The following is a 26,893-nucleotide window of genomic DNA, read 5'->3' as shown; positions in this document are numbered from 1 at the left end:
ACTTTACGGACACATTTTTGTGGTCTCCTTCCCGTCACATTTCTCACTGTCAATCGGGAATGATAATTCTTCAAGTTTTACCGGTGAAATGTCCATGCAGCATCTGCATACCAACCATTTGAACTCAATCAGTTTCACGACTTGAATGATCTTGTAAAGTGAGCGAATTTTAGAGCAGATGGGGTTAAACTATAGCATAGCCTACCTGTGTATCTTGCCTAGTGGTGCACACTGTTGAGTTTTGGCTACGAGAGAGAATTTACGTGGTGTTTTTTGTCTTACAGTACCGTTATACTATGCTACTATATTTGGTTCTGTTATGTAGAATACTATCATTATGTGATCTTGCAGACAATGATTCACCTCTGATCTAACTTTATTAAATAAGCACCATCGCCACAGTAGCCTGTTCTCTACGAGTAAAGCAGAGAGTGTGTGTAAAGTAGAGAATAAACACATGCCTAGAACGTGATCCACACATGGGCAGAAGCTTCGGGACCTTTAGTCCGGGGGCAAAAAGGTCAGGGAAAAGTCAGATCCACTGTCACAGCTTTTTTATAAAGGTGATGGGACAGAGGGGGCACACTTTTTACTAATTGATTGACAGGGCTGGGCAGGGCGCTAGCTGCCATATACTATTGTTTTGGCATCAGTGGCATGGCAGCCTGTTCTATTGTTCATGTTTAGTCTAGACACAGCGCATGGAAGCTGTGTCAGGTTGACCTACTGAGAGAGAGACAAATTGCCACCGGCGAGCAGCGTGCACATTTGCACCCACAGTCATGCTCACCTACACACACACACACACGTACAGACGCACACACACTTGCTTTATCGCTCTCTCTCTCTCACTCTTGCATCAGCAGACTTGGCCACAAAATAAACCATATAGCTAGACCAAATGGGAGAGAATCTCCCAAATATTTGCACAAAGAACCTAGCCAGATAAATGCATTACTGAGCCGAGATGTACACCTGCGCCACATGTCAGCATCATTCATCCAATGCAGGTCACGGAGTCCATTTATCATTGGCTTTATGTGGGGTGATTGAGCTACTGAAAGGTGTATAGAGATATGATTACCAGTGCTGGTTAAGAGGCCTGGGACTGGGTCTGTCTGTAGGGTAACTAAGATTCTATGGCGTCTTTTGTAGCTACGCTATTAATAAGACTGAGAGGCACACCTGGTGATCCCCACCAGCACAAAGACTCTGCCACACTGACTGACTGCAAAACTCAGCCCTAGTCTACAGCACTGACAGCAGTGGAGGCTCCTCAGAGGAGGATGGGGAGGACCATCCTCCTCAGTGAATTTCATAAAACTAAAACTAGTAAAACATTAAAAATTATCTTTTTTAGATAAAACTATACTAAATATATTTGCATCACCAAATAATTGATTAAAACACACTGTTTTGCAATGAAGGTCTACAGTAGCCTCAACAGCACTCTGTAGGGTAGCACCATGTTGTAGCTGGAGGACAGCTAGCTCCCGTCCTCCTCTGGGTACATTGACTTCAATACAAAATCTAGGAGGCTCATGGTTCTCACCCCTTTCCATAGACTTAAACAGTAATTATGACAACTTCCGGAGGACTTCCTCCAAGCTATCAGAGCTCTAGCAGCATGAACTGATATTTTGTCCACCCAATCAAAGGATCAGAGGATGAATCTAGTACCGAAAACATAAGCTACAGCTAGCTAGCACTGCAGTGCATAAAATGTGGTGAGTAGTCGACTCAAAGAGAGAGAAAGACAATAGTTGAACAGTTTTGAACAAATTAAGCAAGAGAGGGATAGATTGTCATTTGCCTTCACTTTCAGTTTCACTTACTTAGCTAGCAAATGCAGCTAGCTAGTTTAGCCTACTCAAACACCCTGTGCAAACAGTGGGGTGCTATGTTAGCTAGCTGGCTATGACTATCCAACACAACATTGGAACTCCTCCAAGTCAAGGTTTTACTAATTTATTGCCACAGGGGCCAGCCGGTGTAAGTGCTAAACTGCTTACGGACTGTACACTAATGTTACTGCATCATTGCAGAGGGTTAACTAACGCGTTAGTTCTATTAGCTATGTTGACTAAGACGATACTTTAGCTAATATGGTGACAATGATGTAGGCTGTGTGTAACAATTATGATATGGTTTGGCTTGGAAAGGTTTTTTCACCTGGTCACATACAGCTGATGTGTTGTGCATTGAAGTCCACAAGCGAAGGGATAAAAGGTGAGGAGGAGGAGAGAGCATAGATGCATGAAAGAATACAACGTGGCTGCTATGAAAGTGAACTGTGTTTATGTGTGATCAGGGGTGTATTCATTCCACCAATTCTGTTGGAAAACATTTCTTAAACGGAAGCAAACGGAACGGTGATAAACATACCAGAATTTGTCCAATAGAAACTCTTGTTTGCAACTGTTGGACTAATGGTTACACCCTAGATCAGCTAGATGCAGGCAAGAGTGTGTAAGGCGGTATTGAATGTGTCACTGTCTGTCCACGTCACTGTCCGTCACCTCAAATGTCTCTCTCGACCTGTGCACCTACGCTGTAAACTTTCATTCATATGCTAGGTTGTAGCAACATCATGATGGGTATAGGGAAAATGTGAGTATCATGTAGTAGCCTAAACCTATCGATGTTACATTGAACTGGGTGAATGGAATATGAATGACAGTCATCCAATATGCTGTAATAGAAATAAGGCCATGCTCATGAAAAAAGAAATAATCCTCCCTCATCTTCAACGGCACCGCCCGCCACTGATAGACAGACACGACTTCACATAGAACACGCATGTGTCGAATGCATCTTTGTCAAAGGTAGTGTACTAGAGATTAGGCTGTCATTTTGGATCCATTCAGGGAGTACACTATCCAGGCATCATTCCAGCATGCAAAGACGCAATGCAAATGATGCTGTGCTCATGCAGCAATCAGAAGGACGGAAAGGGGAAAGATAATAGAAAAATGAAAAAGAAGCAGGGTAGTCTTAGAGTCTGGTTATAACCTGGAAGCATAGGACTTGAGAATGAGAAAGTAAAGTGCACAAGCTCCTCTCCTAGTGCGTCGCCCGCGGTGACCAGCCAGTGTTAGTGGCGACTGCAACTGGAGTGGGGGAAATTCATATTGTCTAAAACATACAAGTATCTCCGCATGTGGAGGCTGGCGCAGCTGAAAGACAAGGGGAGAGGAGGGGAAAAAAAGGACACAAATTATATAAAATAAAGTGTTTTCTCCATTTTGTTTCTAAAAAAAATATGTCTGGTTAGCGTTTGATTTCTGCTAAAATACTTTAGTATAGTATGCTAGGGTTACAGTCGGAAAGGTGACAATGGAGTTCAAAAAGATGCGAAAGAACACCCATCATTGATTGTCAGTTTGTTTAACATTACAGCTCAATAGACATCCCAGAATAATAACTGATAATAGCCAAAGGTAATGATGGATTGGTTTTTGTGATTGACTCAAGCAAACTAGTCCCACTTGACAGTTCAAGAAAAGATAACAATGACTTTAGCCTTGAGCATGCAGTAAAATCATTGGAATAGCTCTCCTTCACGACATTGACTGTTCATGTAGCAGTCCTGTGTAGGTTGTGAAAAAGCATCAAAATACTTATACACTCACTACTGTAAGTTGCTCTGAATAAGAGCGTCTGCTAAATGACTAAATTAAAATAAAATGTTAATGTATAACCAATGCCTTGCCTGAGGCTTGGAGTTATAGATATACTTCACATGCTCTTATACAATACAGTAGTATTTTCTACTTTGTTTGTAAAATTAGATACATGTAGGGCGGCAGGTAGCCTAGCAGTTAAGAGCCCTTGGCCAGTAACCAAAAGGTAGCAAGTTCGAATCCCCAAGCTGACTAGGTGACTAATCTGTCGATGTGCCCTTGAGCAAGGTACTTAACCCTAATTTCTCCTGTAAGTCGCTCTAGATAAAAGCGTCTGCTAAATTACTAAATTGTAAATGTGTAGAGAGATGATGTAGAGGAGAGGAGGCAAGAGGTGGTTGCATCTGCAATGGGGCTGAGATGCAGCGTTTAGCAGGAAAACCAGTGTGTGAAGTACTATATAACACTAATAATATATGCCACTTAGCAGATGCTTTTATCCAAAGTGACTTACAGTACAGTGAGTCCATACCTTCTTGGTATGTGAATCTGTATGTGATGCCTACAGGGAGTTGAACCCACAGCCTCTTACCAACTAATGCACAGTCAAATCAGTGTAGCTATTGACACATCCATGTCACTGCTCTTCAGGGAAGAGAGGAAAGATGAATGAAGGGGTGGAGGGGGGTTCACTAATGTAGTGGAAAGAAAGCATTTTCACCCTCTGCTGCCTCAATATATGTACCAAAAAATGTCCCTCTTTTAAGCATCAATTATATATTTTTTTAAGTCCTTGAGAGCAAATGTGCAAATCTGACATTTGGAAATTCCTGGAGGAAATTCCCCCCAGCGCAAAATCATGAATGTACTACATTACCTTCCCCTCCACCACCACATCCCAAACCAGTCAGAGAAGAAAGACACACTGTGTCAGCTAGGCTACTCTCTTAGTAATAATAAAACATGATGGAGTGTGTGTGCATTTCTGTTTCCATTTCCCCGTGGTCACTAACAGCATTAAATGATCCTGAATGAATTGATGAGAGGAAGAGGAGAGGCCATGCACTTGTGTGGTCGTTCTGGGTGAACATTGAAAGGGAGTATGTGTGTGTGTGTGTGTGTGTGTGTGTTAGTATGTATGACCAGCGGAGTGTGTTCCTAACCAGGGCTCATCCGGAACAATTATCTGGGTGAGTCACTGGGCAAGCCCTTCACATTCATTCATATAGTTAACTTCTAACCACAGAGTCAGGAGAATCCTCCTCCCTCTCAACAGCTTGGAGTCATTACCATTACCTTCCTTGACTGACTGCTTCAAAGCCAGAATACACAACCACAAGACGTGATGATGTCTTTATTCAGAGCCAACCACAGATCTATGACAGCAAGCCTAGTGGTCTAATATGTGATGAGCCACGCGATGAGCAATAGACCTAGGCTACAGCATTACAAAGGATGCAGTTGAGGAGGACGTTGACATAATTTTGATCTGTATATCCAGTGAAATAACTCATAATTTAAAAAAATAGAAAGATAGTAAAAGAAAGTCTAAATAAACACAAAGCATGTAATTCCAAGCACTTTCCCACTAACTATGCGTCTTATTATGACCACCAACTTTATTCCATCATCAGGGGCTCCCAAGTGGCGCAGCGGTCTAAGGCACATCATCTCAGTGCTAGGGGTGTCACTACAGACCCTGGTTAGATTCCAGGCTGTATCACAACCGTGATTGGGAGTCCCATAGGGCGGCGCATAATTGGCCCAGCGTCATCCGGGTTAGGGTTCGGCCAGGGGAAGGCCGTCATTGTAAATACGAATTTGTTCTTAACTGACTTGCCTAGTTAAATGAAAGGTTAAAATAAAAATCAGGGTGGAGTAAGTGTTCGTGTGAGTGAGTGTGTTTGCTTATACACGTGTTTGTCTTGTTTGTGTGCTTAGTAGAGTATCAAGTCGTCAAGGCATTCAGAGAAGCCAAATGAAATCACCAACTCAAATCATACATAAAATAATCACCATATAAAATAGTACCACTCCACCCTACAGGATAATTTATAAAACAGAATAATTACGCACAATTATTACCCTTAAATGCTGACCTTTTCCTTTAATTCCGTAATGCACCAAACCCACATGGTCACTGGCACAAAGGGAAATGTGTATGACTTAACCCAGCTGTACTTCCAATCCACCAATCTAAAAACACTGTTTTCAATCTGGAAGCAGTGTGTCAATCTGCAAGAAATGGATCGGAATGTGATAACCGGCCAATATAACGATCGACTACCTTAGTCATTTTACACAGTGGTTATGGAAATGTTAAAATGATGTGTTGTGATTCAATCCATGCTAATGCTTGCATGCTGGTGTGGTGATGTGGCAAGGGTTGGTAATCTGTGGTGGACCTTAGAACATGAAGAACATTTTGTATGGTAATGTTTGTGACTGAACAGTGGCAGACTTCAGTACAGAAGGTACTGTAGGCCATGAGTCAAAGAAGAAACAAACGCGTAACGGTAGCTAACTCCGTTCCGTACATATGTGGGCAACCACGGCACTCAAACGATGCTGCAATGAAAACTAATGGGAACTAAGTTTCGATCCAGCGTTGATTGACATGATAATGGACCAATAGTATTGGAGAAAAGTTGAAAAAACTGACCGAGCTGACGCTGTATGTTAAAGTGTGACATGTCACAACGTAACGTACGGCACGCATTATTCAACTCATTCTGTGCCGTACAGCCTCTTTCCACCAGGTGTAGCGCTTCTCTCGCAGATTAAAAACAAGAAATGATCAATGGTGAGTGTAATAGTGAGTGTAAAGTTAATTACTTGTGAGTTCATCAATAGTTAATTCAATCAATTGTTAAATTTCCACGTAATCACTGCGAGCCATCATGACTCTCAAAAACTGTGACACCCACAGTTTAATTGTGAAGATAAATTTAGTGCCGCCCTAAAAACCCAATTCAAATTCTACACAAACCTTCAAATAGGTATGTAAATGAGACATTATATAAACTCTTTATATTTAAACTATTTACATTTTAGAGGTGATAAGTTGGACAAATCGGGTGAAAAAAGCCGGTTCCCCACACGACATTTCTCCCCATTTCACTATGACGCAGTAGCTTTCGCTTCCCCACCCGCCATTTTTTTAAAAGACCCGGCGAAGCTCCATTGCTTTTTTCAATCATGCAGAGACGGGCAGCATGAAGGTCTCGTCATTGACTTTGCTGAAAAGGGGAGAAATTCTGCTTTACAATGGTATTCATAATACAGTTGACCTGGAAGTACTACGTTTTTGGGGCGCTAAAATAAGGTCAAATGTACGGAACAGCGCGACGTACAAAAGTGCGTTAGCTACCGTTAATCAAACGACTCATTTAAATCCTCTCTGATGAGGACGTTCAATCCAACCTTTGATTTTCTCCTCCTCTACTGCCTTGGTGAGGGAACCCTGCAACATCAGAAGCTAAGAAGATGGGTGGAGTCTTTCCCACTCTCAGCACAAAACACAACCCTGGAATATCTACACCAGACGGTGCTGCACAGACCTGCTAAAACTCTACAATTTGCAGTCTACCAGTAGGCTTTAGGTTCGAGTTGAGATCGTATCTATACCCATTAACATGCATTGGCCATACCCGTGTCTGTGTTGACAGTCAGCAATAGTTATACGGAGGATGTAGCTGTAGCCTCACCTGATGATGCGCTGGGCTGAATACTGGTGTAGGCAGCGGAACTGGGCAGACATATTGGCCAGGGCAGCCAGGCAGTTGGTGTGCAGGTACTTATCCTGGAAGAGAGGATATGAGAGACATGTAATGACCTAACTGGAATTCCATTGAGACCATCTTGTGTGAAAAAAAAGCTAGGAGAGGGTAAACAAAGTGTATGTGGGTTTGGGTGTGTGTGTGCGTGTGTACTCACCCTGGTCCGTGTCATGTTGAACTGGATGGTGCGTATGACCACCAGGATGAGCAGACTCCCCAGGGAGATTTCTGTTAATGAACGCTCTGAATACCACGTTATGTTTTTTAATACCTGGGAGAGAGGGAGTTCAAGCGAGAGAGAGGGAGAAAGAGAGGGAGGGAGGGAGAAAGAGAGGGAGGGAGGGAGAAAGAGAGGGAGGGAGGGAGGGAGAGAGGGAGAAAGAGAGGGAGGGAGGGAGAAAGAGAGGGAGGGAGGGAGGGAGAGAGGGAGAAAGGGAGGGAGGGAGGGAGGGAGAGAGAGAGAAAGAGAGGGAGGGAGGGAGGGAGAGAGAGAGAGAGAGAAAGAAGGAGCGTGAGTAACTACTCAGCATTTAATATTTTTTAGCAGTGGAGGCAAAGGTCGTGGAGGGGGGGCAGGGTCCACAGCAGCATGCCCCCGGGATATTTTTTTGTAGAAGGACTGTGAGAAGGTCATTTCGGTTTACTTTTTAAAAGTACATTATACTCCAAAATGAATGAAAATCAAATGATTCCGATCTATCTATAATCCTCCCAAGATTGAGCTTTCCAGTTCCTGTCACATGATCTCAGTATATCCATCAGACGTGTTGCTGTGCGTTTTGTTGCTGTGCGTTTTGCTGCCAACTTTACTTTATTTTGCTAGCTGACAACTTTATGTTTTTTTTTGTTTTGTTTTGTTTTTAATTACCGTTTATATTTTTAGTTTTTCCATCGCAACTTTTTTCCCTCATTCAACTTTTTTCACTCCGGACGCTTTATCTGGACATGGTTCGTCAACATCTTCAACAGCCGAAGCTAAGTAGTAACATTAACATGATGTCTTCTAATTGCAGTCGCTGTACTCATAATATACAGGAGAACGATCGCCTTACGGCGAGAATAGCTGTGCTACAAGCCCAGCTTCAGACGCAATCGTTAGGCAAGGGTAATTTCAGTGTAGGAAAGGAAGAAACAGCGTCTGTGCCACCAGTAAGTACAGATAGTAACGTTAGTATAAATCCCCCCGCACAGTCCCCGCAGCCGGACAACTTTCTCATGGCTTCTGGAGGGAAATACTGTTGGAATGCTCAACCGGTGTCGCTCATTCAGCCGACAGAAACTTTCAACCGGTTTTCCCCATTATGTAGCGAGTCGGAGTCTGAGTCTGAGTCTTCTCTTGTCTCTACTCCTCCCGTTACGGGGTCTGAGACGCCGAAGGCTCCCACCATTAGCTCTGACAAATTGAAAACCCTAGTCATTGGCGACTCCATTACCCGCAGTATTAGACTTAAAACGAATCACCCAGCGATCATACACTGTTTACCAGGGGGCAGGGCTACCGACGTTAAGGCTAATCTAAAGATGGTGCTGGCTAAAGCTAAAACTGGCGAGTGTAGAGAGTATAGAGATATTGTTATCCACGTCGGCACCAACGATGTTAGGATGAAACAGTCAGGTCACCAAGTGCAACATAGCTTCAGCGTGTAAATCAGCTAGAAAGATGTGTCGGCATCGAGTAATTGTCTCTGGCCCCCTCCCAGTTAGGGGGAGTGACGAGCTCTACAGCAGAGTCTCAGCACTCAATCGCTGGTTGAAAACTGTTTTCTGCCCCTCCCAAAAGATAGAATTTGTAGATAATTGGCCCTCTTTCTGGGACTCACCCACAAACAGGACCAAGCCTGACCTGCTGAGGAGTGACGGACTCCATCCTAGCTGGAGGGGTGCTCTCATCTTATCTACCAACATAGATAGGGCTCTAACTCCTCTAGCCCCACAGTGAAATAGGGTGCAGGGCCAGGCAGCAGGCTGTTAGCCAACCTGCCAGCTTAGTGGAGTCTGCCAATAGCACAGTCAGTGTAGTCAGCTCAGCCATACCCATTGAGACTGTGTCTGTGCCTCGACCTAGGTTGGGCAAAACTAAACATGGCGGTGTTCGCCTTAGCAATCTTATTAGGATAAAGACCTCCTCCATTCCTGCCATTATTGAAAGAGATCGTGATACCTCACATCTCAAAATAGGGTTACTTAATGTTAGATCCCTCACTTCAAAGGCAGTCATAGTCAATGAACTAATCACTGATCATAATCTTGATGTGATTGGCCTGACTGAAACATGGCTTAAGCCTGATGAATTTACTGTGTTAAATGAGGCCTCACCTCCTGGTTACACTAGTGACCATATTCCCCGTGCATCCCGCAAAGGCGGAGGTGTTGCTAACATTTACGATAGCAAATTTCAATTTACAAAAAAGGCGTTTTCGTCTTTTGAGCTTCTAGTCATGAAATCTATGCAGCCTACTCAATCACTTTTTATAGCTACTGTTTACAGGCCTCCTGGGCCATATACAGCGTTCCTCTCTGAGTTTCCTGAATTCCTATCAGACCTTGTAGTCATAGCAGATCATATTCTAATTTTTGGTGATTTTAATATTCACATGGAGAAGTCCACAGACCCACTCCAAAAGTCTTTCGGAGCCATCATCGACTCAGTGGGTTTTGTCCAACATGTCTCTGGACCTACTCACTGCCACAGTCATACTCTGGACCTAGTTTTGTCCCATGGAATAAATGTTGTAGATCTTAATGTTTTTCCACAAAATCCTGGACTATCGGACCACCATTTTATTACGTTTGCAATCGCAACAAATAATCTGCTCAGACCCCAACCAAGGAGCATCAAAAGTCGTGCTATAAATTCTCAGACAACACAAAAATTCCTTGATGCCCTTCCAGACTCCTTCTGCCTACCCAAGGACGTCAGAGGACAAAAATCAGTTAACCACTTAACTGAGGAACTCAATTTAACCTTGCGCAATACCCTAGATGCAGTTGCACCCCTAAAAACTAAAAACATTTGTCATAAGAAACTAGCTCCCTGGTATACAGAAAATACCCGAGCTTTGAAGCAAGCTTCCAGGAAATTGGAACGGAAATGGCGCCACACCAAACTGGAAGTCTTCCGACTAGCTTGGAAAGACAGTACCGTGCAGTACCGAAGAGCCCTCACTGCTGCTCGATCATCCTACTTTTCCAACTTAATCGAGGAAAATAAGAACAATCCAAAATTTATTTTTGATACTGTTGCAAAGCTAACTAAAAAGCAGCATTCCCCAAGAGAGGATGGCTTTCACTTCAGCAGTAATAAATTCATGAACTTCTTTGAGGAAAAGATCATGACCATTAGAAAGCAAATTACGGACTCCTCTTTGAATCTGCGTATTCCTCCAGGGCTTAGCTGTCCTGGATCTGCACAGCTCTGCGAGGGCCTGGGATCGGGAGAGACACTTAAGTGTTTTAGTACTATATCTCTTGACACAATGATGAAAATAATCATGGCCTCTAAACCTTCAAGCTGCATACTGGATCCTATTCCTACTAAACTGCTGAAGGAGCTGCTTCCTGTGCTTGGCCCTCCTATGTTGAACATAATAAACAGCTCTCTATCCACCGGATGTGTACCAAACTCACTAAAAGTGGCAGTGATAAAGCCTCTCTTGAAAAAGCCAAACCTTGACCCGGAAAATATAAAAAACTATCGGCCTATATCGAATCTTCCATTCCTCTCAAAAATTTTAGAAAAAGCTGTTGCGCAGCAACTCACTGCCTTTCTGAAGACAAACAATGTATACGAAATGCTTCAGTCTGGTTTTAGACCCCATCATAGCACTGAGACTGCACTTGTGAAGGTGGTAAATGACCTTTTAATGGCGTCAGACCGAGGCTCTGCATCTGTCCTCGTGCTACTAGACCTTAGTACTGCCTTTGACACCATCGATCACCACATTCTTTTGGAGAGACTGGAAACCCAAATTGGTCTACACGGACAAGTTCTGGCCTGGTTTAGATCTTACCTGTCGGAAAGATATCAGTTTGTCTCTGTGAATGGTCTGTCCTCCGACAAATCAACTGTACATTTCGGTGTTCCTCAAGGTTCCGTTTTAGGACCACTATTGTTTTCACTATATATTTTACCTCTTGGGGATGTTATTCGAAAACATAATGTTAACTTTCACTGCTATGCGGATGACACACAGCTGTACATTTCAATGAAACATGGTGAAGCCTCAAAATTGCCCTCGCTAGAAGCCTGTGTTTCAGACATAAGGAAGTGGATGGCTGAAAACTTTCTACTTTTAAACTCGGACAAAACAGAGATGCTTGTTCTAGGTCCCAAGAAACAAAGAGATCTTCTGTTAAATCTGACAATTCATCTTGATGGTTGTAAAGTCGTCTCAAATAAAACTGTGAAGGACCTCGGCGTTACTCTTGACCCTGATCTCTCTTTTGACGAACATATCAAGACTGTTTCAAGGACAGCTTTTTTCCATCTACGTAACATTGCAAAAATCAGAAATTTTCTGTCCAAAAATGATGCAGAAAAATTAATCCATGCATTTGTTACTTCTAGGTTAGACTACTGCAATGCTCTACTTTCCGGCTACCCGGATAAAGCACTAAATAAACTTCAGTTAGTGCTAAATACGGCTGCTAGAATCCTGACTAGAACCAAGAAATTTGATCATATTACTCCAGTGCTAGCTTCCCTACACTGGCTTCCTGTTAAGGCAAGGGCTGATTTCAAGGTTTTACTGTTAACCTATAAAGCGTTACATGGGCTTGCTCCTACCTATCTTTCCGAGTTGGTCCTGCCGTACATACCAATACGTACGCTACGGTCACAAGACGCAGGCCTCCTAATTGTCCCTAGAATTTCTAAGCAAACAGCGGGAGGCAGGGCTTTCTCCTATAGATCTCCATTTTTATGGAACAGTCTGCCTACCCATGTGAGAGACGCAGACTCGGTCTCAACCTTTAAGTCTTTACTGAAGACTTATCTCTTCAGTAGGTCATATGATTGAGTGTAGTCTGGCCCAGGAGTGTGAAGGTGAATGGAAAGGCTCTGGAGCAACGAACAGCCCTTGCTGTCTCTGCCAGGCCGGTTCCCCTCTCTCCACTGGGGTTCTCTGCCTCTAACCCTGTTACAGGGGCTGAGTCACTGGCTTGCTGGTGCTCTTTCATGCCGTCCCTAGGAGGGGTGCGTCACTTGAGTGGGTTGAGTTACTGACGTGATCTTCCTGTCTGGGTTGGCGCCCCCCTTGGTTTGTGCTGTGGTGGAGACCTCTGTGGGCTATACTCGGCCTTGTCTCAGGATTGTAAGTTGGTGGTTGAGGATATCCCTCTAGTGGTGCGGGGGCTGTGCTTTGGCAGAGTGGGTGGGGTTATATCCTTCCTGTTTGGCCCTGTCCTGGGGTTTCTTCGGATGGGGCCACAGTGTCTCCGGACCGCTCCTGTCTCAGCCTCCAGCATTTATGCTGCAGTAGTTTATGTGTCGGGGGGCTGGGGTTAGTTGGTTATACCTGGAGTACTTCTCCTGTCTTATCCAGTGTCCTGTGTGAATTTAAGTATGCTCTCTCTAATTCTCTCGTTCTCTCTTTCTCTCTGAGAACCTGAGCCCTAGGACCATACGTCAGGACTACCGGGCATGCTGACACCTTGCTGTCCCCAGTCCGCCTGGCCTTGCTGCTATTCCAGTTTCAACTGTTCTGCCTGCGGTTATGGAACCCCTACCTGTCCCAGACCTGCTGTTTTCAACTCTTAATGATCGGCTATGAAAAGCCAACTGAGATTTATTCCTGATTATTATTTGACCATGCTTGTCACTTATGAACATTTTTGAACATCTTGGCATGGTTCTGTTATAATCTCCACCCGGCACAGCCAGAAGAGGACTGGCCACCCCTCATAGCCTGGTTCCTCTCTAGGTTTCTTCCTAGGTTTTGGCCTTTCTAGGGAGTTTTTCCTAGCCACCGTGCTTCTACACCTGCATTACTAGCTGTTTGGGGTTTTAGGCTGGGTTTCTGTACAGCACTTCGAGATATTAGCTGATGTACGAAGGGCTATATAAAATAAAATTGATTGATTGATTGAAATGAGCCCAATAACATATTGCCCCAAAAATATTTTAGGGCCAACTTTTTATCATAGCCTATATATGGGACCATTCCATATTATCAGGCAGGTGTGCTATTAGCAATAAGCAAGGTTTTTAACTGGATCAAAAAGGGACTACTTTCCTGCAATTCTATAAATGTTTTCCATGGAGCGGAGAGAAAATGTTAATTCTGTGTTCTTACGCGCAAACATAACAAAATCAATGGGGACCTCAATCGGGGACCCTGGGCATGTGCCCTGCGTGCCCGGTCGGTAAGCCAGACATGCCAAAAGTACTCCTAAATTCATTGTTTTAGCTTTTATTTAGGTGATTTCTAGTTCTCAAATAAAATACTTCTAAATGAATACAGGGGAAACACTGGTACTGTACAAATTAAGAGGAAAAGTTGTAACACCGCCAGCAGTGCCAGCTATCATCGTTTTCATCACAAATAACTTTTTTCTCTGTAAAACACAAATACCTTCTTTCCCTCTCTCTCCTAAACAAGACATTTACTGTAAGTGTTTCATGCAACTTGACGGCTCGATTCTTTTCCCATTCCTACAGTAGGCCTATCACATCTTGTTGTCAACCTTGTGTTTCCAGGGTGCTTAGCACCCATGGTAACAGCCCTTCATGTCAGAAGTAAAGTAAGGCTTGGTAACGGTTGGCAGGACAGGATGTCATAAGGTTTGGCATTACTTAATGTTGGGGAAGGATATGGATTCTGAAAAAGCAATCCACACACACACAAATACACATTAAATAATGAATTTGAGATTGCGCCTTCTTATTCACTAACATGCAGAAATAGAATAACGCCCTAATTTAAAGACTTTCACAGATTTAGACTTCAAAGAGATAATTGGTGAAATTGACTAGGCTGCACCAGTCATTTTTAGAGTCTCTATCAATGGCTCAGGTCTGCACTATCAAATACAACAGAGGTTGTAGAAGCCTAGCTGTGATGTGTATAATACATGATCTGAGTCAATCTACCTGGCTCTGCATACACTAAATGGAGTCACAGTGACACAGCACCTTAGGCACTGGGTGACAACGAACAGCAACTGATGGACAAAACATGGACCAACATGGCAGTCTAATCCCAGGCTCAACACACAGCCCCAAAACACCACAACGGCACTAAGGCACTTCCGCATAGATATTTCCATGATGAAAAGCGCCCGTCTGAATATTGAGAGCTGGCCTGACCGTGGTTGGTTTACATTGAACCTAGTGCTGCTGGAAATTACATGTCAACAGCAAAGAGACCAATGTCAAATGGATGTTCATCCAAAACATATCGAGACTCAGAGAGAGGTCTGCTGGCAGCCACAGCCTAGGCTTTAGGATTTCCTGCTGAGAGAGAGGGGGTACGTCCCAAATAACACAATATTCCCTATATAGTGCCAGAGACAGAGACACATTCATATGCAGCCCACAGCCAGGAGACTGAAACTCGATAGGCTCCGCATGTACGGAGAAATATAGAGATAGGGGAACGATTTTAAAATGTCAAAAATGATTCACACAACTGGAATGTAATGGAAGAGTGGAATGGCGTCAAGCATCGTATCCTAAGTGGTTTAAAGGCTCTCTGTTCAAATACACGGTGAATTCATTGACAAGCTCAGAAGAAAGAAATAATGAAGACTGAAATAGACAGAGGGAGATGGGGACTTGGGGAGCATTTCTAAATTATAGACAGTGCCTATCATAGAATGTAGTGTTCTTATCTGAAATGACGTTTGAGAAATCGTACTTCATACAGAGAAATGTCTCAGACGTCTATAATCAGAATGTGCTGAAAGGGAATAAATGTTGTTTGCAGGGCTGTGTCTCTTCTGTCACACCAATTACAGATGTGCATCATTTGTGTGTGACACTGGAGTATATTTTCAGCGCTTAATCAATCCGGGATACTACTCACCACTTCATGTATGGATCTGTTGAAGGTATCATCCTCAGTGAGGATGAGGAGGATGATGAGGGCCATGTAGACGTGATGAGAGTTCCTGTCTTCCACATGATACAGGATCTCGAGGATGGGCATCACCTAAGGAGGAGGGGAAGGGGTAAAGTAATTAGAGAACGAACATATTCGTATTTTATTTTATATATTTAGCCGGGATAGTCCAGTCAGTAACACATTACACTGTTTTCCAGGATGTCCTGGCCTACTGTGTGTGTGTCTGCATGGTGTTTCTCCAGGGTATGTGTCTGCATGGTGTTTCTCCAGGGTATGTGTCTGCATAGTGTTTCTCCAGGGTATGTGTCTGCATGGTGTTTCTCCAGGGTATGTGGCTGCATGGTGTTTCTCCAGGGTATGTGTCTGCATGGTGTTTCTCCAGGGTATGTGTCTGCATGGTGTTTCCCAGGGTATGTGTCTGCACTAGTGTTTCTCCAGGGTATGTGTCTGCATGGTGTTTCTCCAGGGTATGTGTCTGCATGGTGTTTCTCCAGGGTATGTGTCTGCATGGTGTTTCTCCAGGGTATGTGTCTGCATGGTGTTTCTCCAGGGTATGTGTCTGCATGGTGTTTCTCCAGGGTATGTGTCTGCATGGTGTTTCTCCAGGGTATGTGGCTGCATGGTGTTTCTCCAGGGTATGTGGCTGCATGGTGTTTCTCCAGGGTATGTGGCTGCATGGTGTTTCTGTATTGATGGTTTAACTGCCATGGTTCAACTGCCATTGTGTCAACTTCTGTTGTGAAATCCTGCATTCCTGCTGTGCAGACCGACAGTGTTGCAGAATAAGCAGGCAGAGTGCACTGAGCAAGCTCTGACACGCATCCGACATCCCAACACACTGCATCCCAGACAGCACTGAGAGAAAGTGTGTGTGTGTGTGTGTGTGTGTGTGTGTTTAGGCCTCCAGCATTGTTCCACAGTGGGGTGCTTTGGGAAGCGATGTGTGTGTGTTTGATCAAGCATGGTTCCACTGTGTGTGTGGGAGTGATCCTCTGTCACAGGTGGGTTCTGCAGAGCAATGGTCTGTGGCGCTCCCTAACTCCCTAATACACTTAAAACCTGCTTAGAGGTGACGTCACAGCGCACCCCAGAGGACCAGCTGTCTACTGCGCCCCACTATGTCAGCAGGGAACAAAGAGGATGACTCAGATTACCCAGAGTACATTTCAGAGTTTCCGTTAGGAAAATGTGGTGCCGGACAACATGACCAGGAAGATGTTAAATTTACCGTCCATTCCAGAAATGTACCGGACCCATATGTTTTGGGTGCGTAACCCATTAGGGCGTCCACCCACGGTGCTCAGAATGAAATAAATCACATTTATATTATGGTAATTAATCTTAACAGAACATGCAACTCCTGTAATGAAACAGCCAATAAAAATGTCATTTTCCGACATTTGCCAAAATGCAATTTGCAGGAAAACACCATTCAAAACAGCGCACCTGATGTGAGCGAAAATTCTGAGATGAATATTCTCCATTATAAACTTCTAAAGATGCAACAACTAAAATGGATTGCTAAACTTCCGTTTTGAGCAGGTCACTTGTCTCCGTGCTACGCTGTTTGTTGCTGATTGGCTATATGCCAAACTTGACGGTTTTTACTTTTTTATACCAACGTATTTTTTTCTGGGGGTAGATCAGCTTAATATTGCAGATAGATTGTAACTTCCATCAATGTAATTGTCTGCATCACTTCCAATCCCCCATGTTTTTATATATATATATATACACACACACATACATATATACATATATATATATATATATATACATACATATATACATATATATATATACACACACATATATATATACATATATATACAGTGGGGAGAACAAGTATTTGATACACTGCTGATTTTGCAGGTTTTCATACTTACAAAGCATGTAGAGGTCTGTAATTTTTATCATAGGTACACTTCATCTGTGAGAGACGGAATCTAAAACAAAAATCCAGAAAGTCACATTGTATGATTTTAAAGTAATTAATTTGCATTTTATTGCATGACATAAGTATTTGATACATCAGAAAAGCAGAACTTAATATTTGGTACAGAAACCTTTGTTTGCAATTACAGAGATCATACGTTTCCTGTAGGTCTTGACCAGGTTTGCACACACTGCAGCAGGGATTTTGGCCCACTCCTACCATACAGACCTTCTCCAGATCCTTCAGGTTTCGGGGCTGTCGCTGGGCAATACGGACTTTCAGCTCCCTCCAAAGATTTTCTATTGGGTTCAGGTCTGGAGACTGGCTAGGCCACTCCAGGACCTTGAGATGCTTCTTACGGAGCCACTCCTTAGTTGCCCTGGCTGTGTGTTTCGGGTCGTTGTCATGCTGGAAGACCCAGCCACGACCCATCTTCAATGCTCTTACTGAGGGAAGGAGGTTGTTGGCCAAGATCTCGCGATACATGGCCCCATCCATCCTCCCCTCAATACGGTGCAGTCGTCCTGTCCCCTTTGCAGAAAAGCATCCCCAAAGAATGATGTTTCCACATCCATGCTTCACGGTTGGGATGGTGTTCTTGGGGTTGTACTCATCCTTCTTCTTCCTCCAAACACGGCGAGTGGAGTTTAGACCAAAAAGCTCTATTTTTGTCTCATCAGACCACATGACCTTCTCCCATTCCTCCTCTGGATCATCCAGATGGTCATTGGCAAACTTCAGACGGGCCTGGACATGGGCTGGCTTGAGCAGGGGGACCTTGCGTGCGCTGCAGGATTTTAATCCATGACGGCGTAGTGTGTTACTAATGGTTTTCTTTGAGACTGTGGTCCCAGCTCTCTTCAGGTCATTGACCAGGTTCTGCCGTGTAGTTCTGGGCTGATCCCTCACCTTCCTCATGATCATTGATGCCCCACGAGGTGAGATCTTGCATGGAGCCCCAGACCGAGGGTAATTGACCGTCATCTTGAACTTCTTCCATTTTCTAATAATTTTTCACCCCAGACGCTTTATCTGGACATGGTTCTACAGGACCTCTACCAGCCGAAGCTAAGTAGTAACATTAACACTATGCCATCTAATTGCAGTCGCTGTACTCATAATATACAGGATAACTATCGCCTTATGGTGAGGATAGCCGTGCTGCAAGCAAAGCTTAAGACGCAATGGTTAGGAAAGGATGAAACAGTGTCTGCGCCACCAGTAAGTACAGATAGTAGTATAAATCCCCTCGCACAGTCCCCGCAGCCGGACGATTTTCTCAAGGCTTCTGGAAAGAAATGCTGTCGGCATGCTCAACTGGTCTCGCTCATTCAGCCGACAGAAACTTTCAACCGGTTCTCCCCATTAAGCAACGAGTCGGAGTCAGAGGCCAAGCCTTCTCAGGTCTCTCCTCCACCCGTTACGGGGTCTGAGCCACCGAAGCCTCCCACCATTAGCTCTGACAAATTGAAAACCCTAGTCAAAACTCCATTACCCGCAATATTAGACTTAAAAATAATCATCTTGTTTACCAGGGGGCAGGGCTACCGTCGTAAAGGCTAATCTGAAGATGGTGCTGGCTAAAGCTAAAACTGGCGAGTGTAGAGAGTATAGGGATGATGTTAGGATGAAACAGTCATAGCAACATAGCTTCAGCATGTAAATTAGCAAGAAAGATGTGTTGGCATCGAGTAATTGATGAGCTCTACAGCAGTTTGTAGATAATTGGCCCTCTTTCTGGGACTCACCCACAAACAGGACCAAGCCTGGCCTGCTGAGGAGTGACAGACTCCATCCTAGCTGGAGGGGTGCTCTCATCTTATCTACCAACATAGACAGGGCTCTAACTCCTCTAGCTCCACAATGAGATAGGGTGCAGGCCAGGCAGCAGGCTTTTAGCCAGCATGCCAGCTTAGTGGAGTCTGCCACTAGCACAGTCAGTGTAGTCAGCTCAGCTATCCCCAGTGAGACCGTGTCTGTGCCTCGATCTAGGTTGAGCAAAACTAAACATGGCGGTGTTTGCCTTAGCAATCTCACTGGAAAAAAGACCTCCTCCATTCCTGTCATTATTGAAAGAGATTGTGATATCTCACATCCCAAATAGGGCTACTTAAAGTTAGATCCCTCACTTCCAAGGCAGTTATGGTCAATGAACTAATCACTGATCATAATCTTGATGTGATTGGCCTGACTGAAACATGGCTTAAACCTGATGAATTTACTGTGTTAAATGAGGCCTCTCCTCCTGGTTACACTAGTGAACATATCGCCCGCACAGCCCGCAAAGGCGGAGGTGTGGCTAACATTTACTATAGCAAATGTCAATTTACCCCCCAAAAATGACGGACTTTTGAGCTTCTAGTCATGAAATCTATGCAGCCTACTCAATCACTTTGTATAGCTACTGTTTACAGGCCTCCTGTGCCGTATACAGAGTTCCTCACTGAGTTCTTTGAATTCCTATCGGACCTTGCAGTCATGGCAGATAATATTCTAATTTGTGGTGACTTTAATATTCACATGGAAAAGTCCACAGACCCACTCCAAAAGGCTTTCGGAGCCATCATCGACTCAGTGGGTTTTGTCCAACATGTCTCCAAACCTACTCATTGCCACAGTCATACCCAGGATCTAGTTTTGTCCCGTGGAATAAATATTGTGGATCTAAATGTTTTTCCTCATAACCCTGGACTATCGGACCACCATCTTATTACGTTTGCAATCGCAACAAATAATCTGCTCAGACCAACCAAGGACCATCAAAAGCTGTGCTATAAATTCTCGGACAACCCAAAGATTCCTAGAGGCCCTTCCAGACTCCCTCCACCGACTCAAGGACGTCGGAGTACAAAAATCAGTTAATGACCTGAGGATCTAAATTGAACCTTGCGTAATACCCTAGATGCAGTCGCACACCTAAAACCAAAAAACATTTGTCACAAGAAACTAGCTCCCTGGTATACAGAAAATACCCGAGCCCTGAAGCAAGCCTCCAGAAAATTGGAACGGAAATGGCGCTCCACCAAACTATAAGTCTTCCAACTAGCTTGGAAAGAAAGTACAGTGCAATATCGAAGAGCCCTCACTGCTGCTCGATCATCCTATTTTTCCAACCTAATTGAGGAGAATAAGAACAATCCAAAATGTATGTTTGATACTGTCACAAAGCTAACTAAAAAGCAGCATTCCCCAAGAGAGGATGCCTTTCACTTCAGCAGTGAGAAAAGATCATGATCATTAGAAAGCAAATTACGGACTTCTCTTTGAAAATGTGTATTTCTCCAAAGCTCAGCTGTCCTGAGTCTGCACAAAACTGCCAGGACCGAGGATCAATGGAGACACTCAAGTTTTTTAATCCTATATCTCTTGACACGTTCATGAAAATAGTCATGGCCTCTAAACCTTCAAGCTGCATACAGGACCCTATTCCAAATAACCTACTGAAAGAGCTACTTCCTGTGCTTGGCCCTCCTATGTTGAACATAATAAATGGCTCCCTATCCACTGGATGTGTACCAAACTCACTAAAAGTGGCAGTAATAAAGCCTCTCTTGAAAAAGCCAAACCTTGACCCAGAAAATGAAAAAAATAAAATAAAAAAAATATTTTAAAAAAAATCGGCCTATATCGAATCTCCCATTCCTCTAATTTTTTTTAGAAAAAGCTGTTGTGCAGCAACTCATTGCTTTCCTGAAGAATAAAAAAAATGTATACGAAACGCTTCAGTCTGGTTTTAGACCCCATCATAGCACTGAAACCGCACTCGTGAAGGTGGTAAATTACCTTTTAATGGCATCAGACCAAAGCTCTGCATCTGTCCTCGTGCTCCTAGACCTTAGTGCTGCTTTTGACACCATCGATCACCACATTCTTTTGGAGAGATTGGAAACCTTAATTGGTCTACCCGGACAAGTTCTTTCCTGGTTTAGATCTTATCTGTCGGAAAGATATTAGTTCGTCTCTGTGGATGATTTGTACTCTGACAAATCAATTGTATGTTTTCGGTGTTCCTCAAGGTTCCGTTTTAGGACCACTATTGTTTTCACTATATATTTTACCTCTTGGTGATGTCATTCGGAAACACAATGTTAACTTTCATTGCTATACGGACGACACACAGCTCTACATTTCGATGAAACATGGTGCAAATTGCCTTCCCTGGAAGCATGTGTTTCAGACATAAGGAAGTGGATGGCGGCAATTTTTTTACTTTTAAACTTGGACAAAACAGAGATGCTAGTTCTAGATCCCAAGAAACAAAGAGATCTTCTGTTGGATCTGACAATTAATCTTGATGGTTGTAGTCTCAAAAAAACTGTGAAGGACCTGCAATAGACTACTGCAATGCTCTACTCTCCAGCTACCCGGATAAAGCTCTAAATAAACTTCAGTTAGTGCTAAACACGGCTGCTAGAATCTTGACTAGAACCTAAATATGTGATCATATTACACCAGTGCTAGCCTCTCTACACTGGCTTCCTGTTAAGGCTAAGGCTGATGAAGGTTTTACTACTAACCTACAAAGCATTACATGGGCTTGCTCCTACCTATCTCTCCGATTTGGTCCTGCCGTACATACCTACACGTATGCTACGGTCACAAGTAGCAGGGCTCCTTATTGTCCCTAGAATTTCTAAGCAAACAGCTGGCGGCAGGGGTTTCTCCTATAGAGCTCCATTTTTATGGAATGGTCTGCCTTTCCATGTGAGAGACGCAGACTCTGTCTCAACCTTTAAGTCTTTACTGAAGACTCATCTCTTCTGTAGGTCCTATGATTGAGTGTAGTCTGGCCCAGGGGTGCCAAGGTGAACGGAAAGGCACTGGAGCGACAAACCGCCCTTGCTGTCTCTGCCTGGCCGGTTCCTGTTTCTCCATTGGGATTCTCTGCCTCTGACCCTATTACGGGGGCTGAGTCACTGGCTTACTGGTGCTTTCCATGCCGACCCTGCATCATTTGAGTGGGTTGAGTCACTGATGTGATCTTCCTGTCCGGTTTGTCGCCCCCTCGGGCTCGTGCAGTTGAGGAGATCTTCGTGGGCTATACTCAGCCTTGTCTCAGGGTAGTAGGTTGGTGGTCTGTTGATATCCCTCTGGTGGTGTGGGGGCTGTCCTTGGGCAAAGTGGGTGGGGTTATATCCTGCCTGGTTGGCCCTGACCGGGGGTATCGTCGGACGGGGCCACAGTGTCTCCAGACCCCCCCCCCAGCCTCCAGTATCTATGCTGCAATGGTCTATGTGCCGGGGGGCTAGGGTCAGTCTGTTATATCTGGTGTTATTATCCTGTCTAATCTGGTGTCCTGTGTGAATGCTCCCTCTAATTATCTCACTCTCCCATCCCGGAGGACCTGAGCCCTAGGACCAAGCCTCAGGACTACCTGGCCTGATGACTCCCTGCTGTCCCCAGTCCACCTGGTCGTGCTGCTGCTCCAGTTTCCACTCTTCTGCCTGCGGCTATGGAACCCTGACCTGTTCACCGGACGTGCTACCTTGTCCCAGACCTGCTGTTTTCAACTCTCTCTCGCTCTACCGCACCTGCTATTTCATCCTCTAAAAAGCCAAGTGACATTTACTCCTGATGTACTGACCTGTTGCAACCTCTACAACCACTGTGATTATTATTTGACCCTGCTGGTCATCTATGAACGTTTGAACATCTTGGAGAAAAATCAGAAGGGGACTGGCCACCCCTCAGAGCCTGGTTCCTCTCTAAGTTTCTTCCTAGGTTTCTGCCTTTCTAGGTTTTCCTTGCCTTCTACATCTGCATTGCTTGCTGTTTGTGGTTTTAGTTTGGGTTTCTGTATAGCACTTTGTGACATCTGCTGATGTAAAAAGGGCTTTATAAATAAAATTTGATTGATTGATAATATGACTAGGACTGTGCCTTTGGATTCTGGATAACAAAATAAAGTTGATATGAAAACCAATAGAACAGGAGAGAAATGCTGGTTTCAATGGAATATGAGGAATACTTTATAAGTCTTTCTGCCTAGGCTACTTTGAAGCAAGGTAAGACATGGCTCATACAGTTTTTTACAATCACTTTGGCACTAATTTCAGAACCTTGACGTCATTTTTCAAAACTCAAAACGGTCATCACTTGTAACACAGGCTGTCCAATGTTCAAAACATTGCATTGTGCATTCATATCTTTAAAGAAATCTTGCACTTGCATAATCATTGGTTCAAAAAACAAATTTATTGTGAAATACCAATGAAACGTTAATTTAGATCACCCACACACAACCGATAGTTTCACTGTGTCATTGTTCGTACAATCATTAAATATTGTAGTACAAAATAGGTGATACATGTTTCATTATGGTACTACATGTAAATACATCCCTGTAAAAGTACTGCAGTAGTAGAGAGAATACTACAGACACAGTGGAATCATTGAACAAAATCTGAAATATATTGGTGATAAACAATACAGTACTGTAAAACATCAAATGAGGTGTTCCTCAACTTGCTTGCTTGTACTGTAAAAAGCAAAACATAGGAGTGATTACTGTACTTCTACATTTTCATCAACTTGATCTTGTGGATTTGGCCACTGGTTCTCATCTACATCACAATGGATGTTTTCATTAGCCAAACATCTTGGAAAAAACCTTTGGGCATGGCGAATCCAGGCCTGGAGAAGAGTGACTTGTTCATGAGGGCGCCCTATCATAAACCTTCCATCTCCATGTGGAGAAAAATTCCTCAATCGGGTTAAGGAAAGGAGAGTATGGGGGTAAATACAGGGTGGTAAATTGTGCATGGGCCTGAAACCATGCTTGCACCATATGAGCTTGGTGGAACCTGACATTATCCCACACAATGACATAGGTCACGCAATCAGCTCTACAGACCTGATCGAGCTCATCAAGGAAGGTTACAAGGAGAGCTGCATTATATGATCCAATACGAGGTCTGCGTCCCACCACACCATCTTCTGATATAGCCGCACACATGGTAATGATGGCCCCACGTTGTCCAGGTACTTGGATGGTTGCCCGCTGGCCAATGAAATTCCGACCTCTCCTCCTTGTCTTGGCCAGGTTAAAGCCTGCCTCATCCAAATATATGAATTTGTGATGGTTGTCATCAGCATCCAGCTACATCACCCTCTAAAAATACATTTTGGAAAGAGATTTACCGATTACTGTACAATGTAGAATTATTAGGGAATTTTATTACAACAGCCATCTTGAAACTGAACATACCTGAACATACTCAGTCCTCATTTGCTTCACTCTGTCTGCATTTCTTTCAAAAGGCACACAGTATAGTTGTTTTAAAGACACCTGGTGCCCTTTCAGCATGCGTGCAATAGTCGGCAAACTTATGGATTCCACATTGTTAACATGTCTTCATTGTCCAAGATATGCTGGCGAATTTCTGTAAGGCGAAAATAATTTAATTGGTCAGTCAGAATTTTGTCAGATTATTGAGGCCACGGTTGACCTTCTGAGGTTTGGTTGTATCATTGTAGCCGCCTCAGTCATTGTCATACCATGATTTATGACATGGTCTACAACTATTGCTCGGATTTCATTGGACTCTTTGCTGTTGCTGCCACTGTCTTGGTCCGTGGTCTTGTCCTCTACCACGTTCCCCCACACCTCTCAAACAAGGCCCACGACAACCTCTCAGAAGGGGTGCTTGTCCCCTGCCATTCCTTTGACCAACATGTCTTCCTCGTCTTCCTCCCACCACTGCTTGACCTATATTGTGACCTGGATCACCTGCCGGCTCCATGTTACAGTACGTATCGCTATGTTGTTGCAAGTGGATCCCAATCAATTCTTTATATACTCGTTCCACAATGTGAACTCAATCATCAGTAACGAGTTGGCAGAATTGGACAAGCAATTACAAGGGCCTTCATCCATACAGTGCAGCACTGTCAATACTGTAAATAGTCTGAAAAGGTGGTACATGGGACCATAGAAACGGTGTCTGATAAAGAATGATGATGAAATATTACATCCATAGATAATGTAGTCTAATTGGTTCATGCTCCACGCTAATTGGTGACAATGAATCTCGTTATCTTGAAACTTTCATGATCTAAACATGGAATATTGTTTGTCTGTTTCCATACAACTATGCATTAAGAGTAATGCAACAATTACTTATCATTTTGAGCAGTTGTATCAGTTGATAGTTGGATAATTGTAATTAAATGAATAGACACTCATCTGAAATGTAATGTGTGAATTGCCTTTTGAAATAGTAGTACTTTGATGTTAAGTTGTGTCATATTGAACAGGTGATTTTTGTTAAATGAACAAATGATCTTAGTTTTATGTGTATTGTATCCAAGCAATTGAAAAAAGTGCATTTTGATCATTGGTTGTGAGTTTTGTGTCTAGAGTTTTGAAAAATGACGTCAAGGTTCTGAAATTAGTGCCAAAGTGATTGTAAAAAACTGTTATATGAAGTAACACGTTCAGGTTTCAAACAATTAAGTAAATGTTTTCAGAATGCATACTGCCTCCAACTCACATTGCAAAGTGATGGGTGACGTGCTGATAGCCTGCCTACTGTTACCGATACACTTGAATGGTGAATGGGAGGAGCGTTTCAATTACCAGTTGAGAAATAAAAACAGTAGCTCTTTTTAATCGTGGCCATAAACAGTTTTTAACATGCGATTGCACTTAGAATTGTTCCGCAATAATTGGGCTTAAAAAAGCATGTTTCAATTCAGCAGCAACGAGCTGAGGAGTGCTGTTTGACAAGTGATATTCCGCTCAAAATAGTGTGCTAGTATAGTATACAATAGTATGTATGCTGTGCACGTGTGGTAAATAAGATACATGACGACTAACTAAAATACACACGCCCTAATTTAATTCCACTAAATGTAACAAATTAACCTAGACCGATAAGCATGACGGTCAAATGATATTTCCATCAATGAATAAAAAGCATTCTTTTGCAATGGGATTGTTTTTTCTCCCGGTCAATTTGGCCGGCAACAATTGTATTTATCCAACATTTATTTTGTTGCCAAAACCCGCCCATTACCAGCTAAAGGAAATCCTGCTACGATTGCACCTTCAGAAGGCTTCCTCTGGATCCTAGACCATTAACAGTAACAGTAGCAGACATGTATGGGAGCACAGAAGCACACAGGTCAATGTCTGTGTGGGTAATGAGTTGTTGGTTTCGTGTTTGTGAAAAAAATTAACAAAAATCCTTCATGGATAATTTTTTTATTGTATTAACACCACAAAAACTGAGAGCGTCATGTGGATGTAGAACGAGTTTACATTTTTGATTACTCTGCCATTTTTAAAGTCATGCTCTTGACCGTTCCTATATAACAGTGTCGTTGTTAGAATCTTAATATCAAACAGAATGTGTGTTATAAGCAGTTTTAAGAGGACATGTCATTATTCCCCCTTGCCCTTCATTCATCGCCAGTGAGCCTGTGCAGCTGATGGCCCATCCAAACTAGACCTAAACTATATCGAAACTAGTTTCACACATACAATAATAG

At 43.4% G+C, this 26,893-nt stretch overlaps 1 protein-coding gene across 2 annotated transcripts in view; it reads right to left on the bottom strand.

Moving 5' to 3' along the window:
* The window catches only part of LOC121582723 (dymeclin-like), a 162,336-nt gene that overhangs the window by 63,318 nt on the left and 72,125 nt on the right, over positions 1–26,893 (bottom strand). For both annotated transcript variants that reach the window (XM_041898774.2, XM_041898773.2), the window contains exons 11-13: positions 15,427–15,552; positions 7,560–7,673; positions 7,331–7,425 (exon numbers count right to left, since the gene is read on the bottom strand). In XM_041898774.2, coding sequence (XP_041754708.1) covers positions 7,331–7,425; positions 7,560–7,673; positions 15,427–15,552 — 335 coding nt within the window. The remainder of the gene's footprint in view (positions 1–7,330; positions 7,426–7,559; positions 7,674–15,426; positions 15,553–26,893) is intronic.

This window comes from Coregonus clupeaformis, chromosome 15 (genome assembly GCF_020615455.1).
Source record: "Coregonus clupeaformis isolate EN_2021a chromosome 15, ASM2061545v1, whole genome shotgun sequence".
Lineage (NCBI taxonomy): Eukaryota > Metazoa > Chordata > Actinopteri > Salmoniformes > Salmonidae > Coregonus > Coregonus clupeaformis.
This window is presented reverse-complemented; position numbering and strand designations above follow the sequence as displayed.